Source organism: Microtus ochrogaster, chromosome 15 (genome assembly GCF_000317375.1).
Source record: "Microtus ochrogaster isolate Prairie Vole_2 chromosome 15, MicOch1.0, whole genome shotgun sequence".
Classification (NCBI taxonomy): Eukaryota; Metazoa; Chordata; class Mammalia; order Rodentia; family Cricetidae; genus Microtus; species Microtus ochrogaster.
This window is the reverse complement of record NC_022017.1, coordinates 45,449,093-45,459,921: the sequence shown is the minus strand read 5'-3', so window position 1 is coordinate 45,459,921 and position 10,829 is coordinate 45,449,093. Positions and strand designations below refer to the sequence as shown.

The 10,829-nt window shown below is 43.2% G+C and overlaps 1 protein-coding gene across 1 annotated transcript in view; it reads right to left on the bottom strand.

Moving 5' to 3' along the window:
* Sntb1 (syntrophin beta 1) overlaps positions 1-10,829 on the bottom strand; it is a 213,664-nt gene that overhangs the window by 60,465 nt on the left and 142,370 nt on the right. Inside the window, exon 3 of the mRNA XM_005354602.3 lies at positions 5,342-5,549. Coding sequence (XP_005354659.1) covers positions 5,342-5,549 — 208 coding nt within the window. The remainder of the gene's footprint in view (positions 1-5,341; positions 5,550-10,829) is intronic.

Below are 10,829 nucleotides of genomic sequence, written 5' to 3'. Positions count from 1 at the left end.
ACACACACACACACACACACACACACACACACACACACACACGTTACATTATATATATATGCTATCTATCTGCCGAACAACCTTTGTCCTGTCCTCTGTCATTCTCATAATGAAATAGCTAAACTATTTCACGCCCCCACTCTTCCTATTCTCTCCGGCAGTGCAGTGAATTCTCTCTCGTCACTGGAGATCTCAGAGTTTCTCAAGAGCCATCCTTCAACTCTCTCGACTGTCTCAAGAGGAGACTAGTGTCAGCATTCGGTTTTCTCCCCGTGTAGAGTCAAGGAGGTCTTAGGATTTGCACTGAGCAGGATTTTACAAAGGAAATTGATGTTGCTTCACATTATGTTAGTTCACATAAGCCTCGCTTGTAAAACCTTGAAATTAAATGTGATTTGTATAACCTTGTCACAGAGCTGCTATTATTCATTCCTAAACCAAAGCTTAACAGTATAGAGAAAGACAAAAAAACATCAATTTAAGGTAAATTGCAGCTGGATATATATAGGATCCCATTTTATATCTTTACAAATGCCAAGCAAATTCTCTGATATTTGTGATAAGGAAGGCACAGTATTAAGGATTTGCCATTCATTGTATTTGGCTAAAAGCCATCCATATGAATCTACACTAGAATTTGGTATTAAACATCAATTCCAAAAAAAAAGAGCCTTGTTTGGATTTGTTCCCTTGGACTTGATGTATGGCAATTTTTTTTGAGAAATTTGGAGTTAAAAGCAATAAAGGATATTCTTGTTTATAATAATTGTCCATGATAAGTCATTATTGCTCTTTTAATACACTGAAGCACACACTCAAGTAGACATCTGCAATGATTATTTAAAATTATATTGTAAGAATAATGGCATTCCCCAAACAGAAAGAGCTTTTTATATGCTCTTATTATGGCTCCACAGGAACACCCAATAATGGCCTATTAATGATTTGGGAAAATAGTGGAACCTCTGGAAACATAGCCAGTGTCACAAGGACAGATACAATGGCACTTTTCAATTAACTGAGCAGTAATGATTTTAAATACAGATCATGCTTGAAGGGATGGTGGAGCTTCATCTCAGTGTTTGGAAAGTGCGTGTGCTGGTTGGAACCCACATACATGCCAGATCCAGCTCGTGCCTCTTTACATCCACCCTTCCCTGAGCCCTGGGATGACCCCTCACAGCAACAGACCACATCAGTGGTTATCCCTTGCTTCTTGTTTCCAGGCAGCCTCAACTACTGGGAAATAACAGCACAAGATCAGTAACCAGGAGTTGTCACGAACTGGCTTTCTCTACTAAAGACTATGCTTGGGAGTAGCCAGCCTTTTCCTACAGCTGTAATGCTTGATAGATTCAGTTCCCGCTCATACCCATGCTCTTTCAGGTCAAAGGATAGCGTAGCATCTCACTGACTATTCTGGGGCACTTCTTTATGTGTTTCCCATGTCTTGGCTACACTGCATTATCTACCCCTGCTTTAAATCCTTCTAGGCACTAACTAGAATCCCTATCCCTCTCTGCCAGGACACTGAAGGTGTCTTCCATTTCCTCTCCTAGGACCACTCATGTTAATTCAGGACCTTAACCAAATGAAGGCATGATCCATCACAATAGGCTCCTTCTCTTGTCTTTTTATAAAGGGCATCTGCTAGTTCCATCACTTCTGTATCAACACACGCTTCATTATTACAATTTCTTTCATTAAAAAGAATAAATGCCCCTTCTGTGGTTGGATCTTAGTAGAGTGCTTGCCTGCCACATATAAAACACTGGATTTGATACCCAGCACCACATCCCAGAGGATGAGAAGTTTGGGCAATCCTTGGCTACATAACAAGCTCATCACCAGATTTGTCTGTATGAGACACAGCCTCAAAAAAACCAGAGCAATCACAATGACATGCTCCTCAAAGAAAAGTCTGTACCCTTCTGGGGGCACACATCTGACATATCAGCACTTGGGAGACCGAGACAGGATGATCGCAAGTTCTACACCAGTATGGCCCGATGTGGCATTCCCCTCTGGATGCTGTGAATATGTTCTATTACCATTGCTTTATAAAGAAGCTGCTTTGACTTATGGCAGGGCAGAATATAGGTAGGTGGGAAAATTAAACTGAACGCAGGGGGAAAGAAGGTGGAGTCAGGTGGATGCCATGTAGCTGCCAAAGAAGCAAGAGGTAACAAACCAGGAGCCTCATGGTAAAATATAAAACAATAGAAATGGGTTAAGTTAAGATGTAAGAGTTAGTTAATAAGAATCTTGAGCTAATAGGCCCATAAGTATGTAATTAACATTAAGCTTCAGAATGGTTATTTCACAAACAGCTGCAGGAGCTCGTGAGCGGGACCTGGAGGATGGGATGAAATTCGTCCAGGCGGACCAGTGGATTGGAAAATATTTGTAGCTACAATGGCCTATACAGAAAGACTCTCAAATAGACCTTCCCACCACCAAAAAAAAAAAAAAACAACAAACCCTTCTTTATTTCTCAATGGATATAACTTGGTTCATCCCGAGCTCAGAGCAACTGGTGCTCAAAATACGATTCAAGACAATCCAATTAGATTTGGCTTTAAGATTTCTATTGGAAAGGATGGGACACAGAGGCTTCAGCTTAGAGACAGCTAAGAGTAAGGACATGGGCCTGGAATTTTGGGGTCAAGCAGAGGTGAGTCCTTTGAGAATAAATCAAGTAAGGAGACAGAAACACAGAGATGGAAAGGTGTGATTGATGTCATTAAGAGAATCCTGGGCACACTTGAAGCTTGTCCTGGGACACAGGCTGCATGACACGCCCTATGCTCAAGCCAAGTTGAGCATCTGTCACTTGAAAACTCTTACCTGATAGGCCTCCCCCAAGAGAAACACACCTGAGAAAGTAAATGATGGTAAGTGCTAGCAACCGGGACGTTACAAATGCCAACTGTCTAGATTTCTTGTGCTGTTTTCATTAAGAATACTGACTGGAGAGGCATACATTTATATCAAGACCACAGAAATCTGTATGCAGAAATGGCCCATCACCGCAGATTTCCTCTCTGACTACCCCGTCACACTCACACAGCTGGTCACCATCTGAGCCAGCAAGCTTGTGGAAGGCTTCCCGAGGTTCGCAGGTCTTATGATATGGAAGCTCTTAACACCCGCACTGACCTTTCATTCTCTGACATCTACGAGAAATGGGACAGCACCAGACCAAACAACACACTGTGCATTGAACTTTGTGGTGCAGGCCCACGCGTGCACAGGTACACACAAAGAACAATGGTGGAGAAGAGCTGAATGATCCGTTCAGATGTTATTACCCAGAGCCACCTAACTGGGCCTTCTCAGATGACAGGACTCATGGGCAGGAAAGCTGCTATTGCAACATCTTGACTCCCATTTAGGATCTATCAGAAGGGGAGTCAGGGCAAGGTCAGACTGTCTCAGAGCCCAGAAACACTAGCATGACTGTAGGTTCAAGGGACAGCAAACAGATGTAAGAACAATGACCAACAAGATCAAAAACACCGATGACAACTTATGCTGGAGAGGTTGTGGGGTAAAGGGAACACTCCTGCATTGCTGGTGGGAATGCAAGCTTGTATAGCCCCTTTGGATAACAATATGGAGATTTCTCAGAAAATTAGGAAACAACCCTCCTCAAGACCTAGCAATACTACTTTTAGGTATATATCCAAAGGATGCTCAATCGTGACACAAGGACATGTGCTCAACTATGTTTATAGCAGCGTTGTTTGTCATAGCCAGAACCTAGAAACAACCTAAATGTCCCTCAACCAAAGAATGGATAAGGAAAATATGGTACATTTACACAATGGAGCACTACACAGCAGAAAAAAATAATGACATCTTGAAATTTGCAGGCAAATGGATGAATCTAGCAAACATCATACTGAGTGAGGTAACCCAGACCCAGAAAGACAATTATGATATGTACTCACTCATAAGTGGTTTTTAAACATAAAGCAAAGAAAATGAGCCTACAATTCATGATCCCAGAGAACCTAGACAACAAAGAGGACTCTAAGAGAGACATATATGGATCTAATCTACATGGGAAGTAGAAAGAGGACAAGATCTCCTGAGTAAATTGGGAGCATGGGGACCATGGGAGAGGCTGAAGGGGAGGGGATAGGCAGGGAGGGAAGCAGAGAAAAATGTATAGCTCAATAAAATCAATTTAAAATAAAAAGAACTATGGCCAAGGCTCAATCCCTCAATCCTTCCTCTTCCCAACACATCACATGGAGTGACAGTGTTAACATTCTATGTAAAACCTTTTCCATGGTAGCTGCCCTTCATGACACACATCAATCATCATTATTATTACTACTATTATTGTTTTATGTCAAAGGGCTATTGTTTTCTAAATCCATCATTTATATGAAGGCCGAACAGTGATGCAGTCTTTATGGGTGCTTTCTTGCTTCAGAGTTCCTGCTCACTATACTATTTAATTGATTTGCTAAAATGTCTAATCTAGGGCTCACAAAACACATTTACAGCATAAATTACAGCTTCTGCCATTGCAACCCTCGATTCGATTTTCATCTTGTACCAATTGTCAAGTATATGTATAGATTCTTACACATACACGCATGTAAAAGCTGAAATGCAGATTGTCTAGAAGATCAAGAAGATGGGTAAAATAGGAATGCAAATATGATACATAAATTTGCATATATACCATTGTGGAACCCAAGAACTTATATGAGAAATATATTCTAATAGCTAATCTTAAAACTGCTTACTGTTCCAATATTGTCATGCATTCATTTAAAATACAAACTTTGTCACTCCTGCCTAGACTGGCAGCCTATACAGAGTAGGTGCTCTTTAAGAATGACATTTAAAGCCTGCTTGTTTAAAAGCACAAGTAAAAGATCCCGTGGAAATGAATCAGCATATAGTAGTTTCTCAATAAACTCTCATTATTAATATCATTGCTGCCATTTGTAAGCATATGATTCCTAGAGGATCTATTAATTAATGAGCAAGTTCATTAAAATCCACACAAACCCCTTCTGAGCAATCACTTCTACTTTCCCCATAGATGCTGTATTATCAGCTTGAGTTACCACAGAAATCAAACTATTCATTAATTTGCTCATTGCGCAGTTAGGGACCACATGTAATTTGCCGCATATTTGAAAGTATGCCAGAGAATAAATGTTGATTAAGACGAATTTTGCACATACTGCCATGTTATGAGGTCTGCTGGAATGGACGAGAGAGTCAGTTCACTGCCAAGGAGAACACCAGCCTACAGAATGAGGTAGCTTCAACGCAAAAACCTAGGGACAATCGATCCAGGAGACGTTCCCCTCACCTTTTCTGCCAGCCAGCCAAGATGTCTGATCTCACGACTGCCAGCAATGCCTGTCTTCCCCAGCTGTTCTCTGATGTCGGCAATGACTCGTGTCAGCAAGTCACTAACGTTGGTATGGATGGCACTGAACCAGGCTTGGGCAGTGGCGGAGTCCTTTGTCCTCAGGATCACCGTGTGCTTAGCATCCGGAGAGTGGATTTCAAGCTGCCTGGAGAAGCAAAGGGAGATAGAAGGTGACCCGGGAGCTCCTTCTGCATCAGAAAGCTACTGTTCTAAGGCAAACACCATGTTTATTCTCATCATTTACCTCCATGGTCATGCCTTCATTCGGGCATTTATTTGTTCAGATCATCACCTGGTGCCCAGGTGCTGGTCTGTGCCTTCAGAGCATAACATAACAGCACTCTATTGCAAACACCAAATCCTCTAAATGAAGGATGTTTCGGTTTCCTGTGATGTGGCCGATTGTAAGATAATATTCATTCACTTGCAGAGGATTTTAGTATTGCCCATATGTCATTGCTGTTGTGGTAGCAAGTGGACTGTGGTCACCGACCACGTTCTTAACCCCATTGCCCAGTGTTCGCCAATTAAGATGTTTAAAAATAAAAATAACGCAGTTTCATGTAGCTCAAACTGGTCCCCAAATTTCCAAGTGACTGAGGATGATCTGGAACTAACTCTCTCGCTACCTGCTCTGCCCTATCAAGGGCTAGGCTTATAGGCTTGCTCCACTACTCACCAGGTGTCAACGTTTGTATTCTTTAAGAGCCTTGTCTGTGGCACACTTAAGTATGACTGCACCACTGGGCTCCTTCAGTGAAGGAGAGGGTGGTGTGAAAAGCAGGAGCAATGGTGTGAACAGGGATGGGCTAATCTTAGCACTTCTCGTAGTTAAACCAGAACGCCAATGCATAATGCCAGAGTTCCAAGTGGACCCCTCGAGTTATAGCGTGAACGATCTATTTAGAGGAAGCGTGATAATTGTGGGATGTTTCCGATAGGTTCTGGGGAGGTTTGAATAAGAACGCTCCCCATAGGCTCAGAGATTTAAAGGCTTAGTCACTAGAGAGTGGAGCTCTTTGGTAGGATTAGAAGGACGAGGAGGTATGGCCTTGTTGGAGGAAGAGTGTTCCTGGAGGGAGGGGTGGTGGCAGCTGTGAAGCCAGAGCACGGTGTTGCTGATAGGCCTGACCTTGCTGCTGATTGGCAGAATGTGGACTTTGGGACTTTGGATTAGCGTTGCAGCTGAACACTTGATGCGGGGCTTAATGGGCCACCCTAGCAGGAGGCATGGAAGACAGTGGTGCTATGAGCAATGTAGATTATTACAGCCCTGATCAAGAGGTTTCAGAGGGGAGGAATATTAGTAGTGAACTAGAGACCACTCTTGTGATATTTTTGGCAAGGAATATGGTTACTCTCTCTCCTTGTCCAAATAATCTACCAGAGGCTGAATTGAAGAAGAGATTTTCAGACAGCTTAGTCTTGACCGTGCCATGTGGTTTTTAGTAAGGACTCTTAGGCAGATCTGTAACGAAAGGGAGCAAACGGAACAAGAGAAATACACAATGTACAGTTTGAGGAGAAAAGGAGCACTGAAGAGTGCACTGGAGCTAAGTCCAGTGCCCAAGGAGATAAAAGGTTTAAAGAAAAGCCTGATGCTAAATAGAATAAAGGGAGCAGTGACCTCGAGACAAGACCCCACCCACTAAGCTTTCCTACCTGTGAAAAGGAATTGATGTAAAGGCCAGGCAGTGAAGGAAACCATCAAAACCAGAGAGCTGATGAGGATGTAACTGATTGAGGGGGCCACGTTCCAGCTCCAGCAAGCAACAGAACACGGCAGCTTTGGCCACATGGTTCGGGCTTTAGTGCCAAGAGTATAAGGAAAGGGTTGTGGAATCTTCCCACAATGAAGAAAAGCTGCCGAGGCCAGGCGTGCGGCTGGTGTATCCATGTACTCAGGCCCAGAGCGGGCACTGTGTGACGCTGTGGAGGTGCAGCCTGGATTGCCTTGGGGACCCCAGGATGTAGGAGCTGAGAGAGTCGAGGATACCTGCCAGGGAGAGCTGCAGACCAAGTATGAAACTGGCCCAGGAGAGAGAAGTGCCCTGCACTCAATGAAGCTGAAAGGAATTAGAGGCCCTTAACATCAGACATGGAGATTTCAGAATTTGGAGTTTGCTCTTGTTAGGTTTTGGTCTTGCTTTGGTCCAGAATTTCATCACCATGCTTCCCTTTTTTTCTTTTAGAATGGTAATGTATATCCTGTGTCAGAGTGCATTGGAAGTATGCGTTCTGTTTTCGATTTTGATTTTGCAGGGTGCAACAGTTAAAAGAACACCATGAGTCTCAGAAGAGACTTTGAACTTTGGATGTTTAAACAGTGTTCAGACTGTGGCAGACTATGGGGACTCTTGAAGTGAAACTGAAAGCATTTTTGAATTATGCTATTGCAGCAAGCTTATGGGGGTCAGGAAGTGGAATGTGATGGTTTGAATGAAAATGGCCCTGATAGGCTCCTATATTTGAGGGCTTAGTCACTGGAAAGTGGAACCCTGATACGAGATTAGAAGGATTCAGAGATGTGGCGTTGTTGGAAAAAGTGTCGTTGGGAGTGGGGGTGGGGTGAACCTTTGAGGTTTCAAAGGCCCAGGTCAGGCTCTGGTTCTCTCTGCCACTCCGGGGCCTGCAGATCGGAATGTAGCTCTCAGCTACTGCTCCAGCACCGTGCTCCTTGCCATGATGATAACGGACTAATCCTCTGAAGCCGCAAGCAAGCCCCCTGTTAAATCATTCTTTTATAAATGTTGCCTTGATCGTGGTGTCTCATCACAGCCGGAGGACAGTGACTAAGACAGTTGCATTTTGCTTTCAGTTTGTTATTGTGATGGGATTACAGGTTAATGTGAATGTGCACAAATAAAGCACAGGAAAATCTGGCCTGACTTCCACTCAGTTTTCCCTGGTGATTTTATTTTACATACTACACGTTGATATCAAAATGAGGACACTGGCATTAGTACAGTGTATATGTCTATGCAGTTTTATCCTGTGGATATGTGTATGAAGACCACTGTAATCCTGGTACAGGACACATTCAATCACCGCAATGATTTCCCAGCGAGCTTCTTATCACTATCCCTTACGACCACGTGTTCTCCAGCTCTGTATATTTAATATAGTTATTTTCTATTGCAAGAAAAAAATTATATTTATTTTTATTTACTGGTGTTTGTATTGGGCACCTCAAAACAGAATTAAATTATCTATTTACTAGCTTCCTTTCAGTGTTTAATAATTACACAGCTGTCCACTATGAATCTACCACATTCTGGCAAAGTTTTTGATCCTTTAATAGAACAATAGCAGGATGTTCCCAATAATTCTGTGACTTATATTGTTAACCTATTTAACACAGTTGAAATTGAAGTTTGGAAGGGCAGGGAAATAATTTACTCAAGGCTACACAGTTGGAGATTCTGGGATTCAGACCCATGTGATTCTATGAATTTGCAAACATTACAGCACCTCTGCTGTAGATTAGGGAGCATCCGAGAGGGAGGAAACTATGGGCTTCCATAGTAGTCAGAAGACGGGTCCTCACCGCCTGGGATGCATCCAATAGTGCCCTACTTAGCTCCTGCCTTGAAAGAGAACGAGTTAGTAGATCACAGGAAAGTTAGACATCTCAAGGCAACCTGGCCCCCATCAACATTTGAAACTGACCTTTGGGAGAAACTCATTCAACTCAGAAACCTGAACTGTAGAAAAGGAATGATTTGGAGAATGGAATGTCTCTGAGGAGTTGAACAACAGTTAGTATTCTTGATAAGAAATTTGAAGACAAGCCATAACAGCCTGAGGGTTTCATGTGATGAGACGGGCTTGGGGGGAGGGGGGTTGTCTGACAATGAAGTCTGTCCCCACCCAGGAGAAAAACAATGCTACACCTCTGAGGGACTTTCCAAAGAGAGGCAGGAAGTCAAGGGTGGGCATAGGATTCTAGAAAAAGTTGAGGAGCACGCTCAGATCGTCTTTCAACTTCTATCACTATTTATTGTTCTAGAAAGTTAAAATGTGCAGGCTCTTCGCTTGATGATATTTTCTTTTGAAAATCTGGTCACCTGTTTTAAATGTAATAACAGTTTGGGAAGTCATCACTTTCTCTCTCTCTCTCTCTCTCTCTCTCTCTCTCTCTCTGTATAGGTGGGGAGGGTGGAAAGAAGAAAGAAAGAGAAAAAGAGAGGGGGAAGGAGGGAAGAAAAGAGAGAGAGAGGAGAGGTGAGAGATCGCTAATGAGAGGGGAGGGAGGGAGGGAATGTGAGAGATGGGGAAGGAGGGAGGGCCTAGAGTGTTTCTAGGGAAAAGTTTAAATTCTGGGTCCCAGCATGTTCCCCAGTGGCTCTCAAAGTGTGGCCAAGTCCAGTAACACCAGCTTACTGAGAACTTTCTAGAAATAGACACTATTTGGTTCCCTTCTCAGCACTATTTAGGAATCCTGAAGGCAGGTCCCAGCAACCTGTCAGGAAAACTGGATGCAATTCTATTTGAGGAGGAGCTGCTCTGTGGGCTTGTAAAAGTCTCAGTATAGCTGGTGCCAGGTCCACTTGCTGAGGTAGACGTGCTGAATGGTGAGCTCTTGATTGAACTATTGAATTAATGGTTGAACTAATCAATTAGTCCTCAAATAAGGGGAACAGAAGACCCAGAGCAGAAAAGGGGCTTGAAGTTTTTATAACCAAAGACAGTAGAAGTTCTCTATGAAAGGGTTCCTTACAAACCTGAACTACGTTTCGTTTGAAACATCATTTGATTAAATACAGATGCTTGGAGGGTATCCCAGACTTATCAAGTGCAACTCTCCTGTGGCTGAAGCCTGAGTATATGCTTTAACATGTCCCACGGATTATATGGACTAAATGGGCAGCAGCCCCCTAAGCCTAGGCTGCAGCCCTTTAAGAGATACAGTACCTCCAGACAAGATTGGGCATGTTCAGCATGATGTGGGGAGACACAGCTAAAATTCAGGGCCATTTGAGGGCTGGCATGGAAACTGAATACAGTAGCAGCTTTCTAAAATATGGGCATACATGAAGCAAACTAAACAAAATTGCCAAATAATGGAGGAGACAGAGTACCAACTAAGCATCTCTTGTCACCAAATGACACTTCTGGCACTGGGACTGGGCTACATCTAATTGAGTTGTTGGCCAATAACATTCCATGGGAATTGTCAAACAACCCAGGCTGTTGCCAACGTTGCTGTCCACAAACTGACAGCAAGGCCCCATTGCTGAAGAAGACTCCTTGAACAGGGAAACATAGAGCTGGTGCCTATATATTGCCTTCACCCCTATGTTCTAGGTTTTGGTACAACCAGGTAAAGGAGAGTGCCCTGCAGGATCCAGAAAAGAACAGAAACATGAAGCCAGCTATGAACCCTTTACCTATAATGGTGTCTGGCTTGCAGGATATTCTAGGG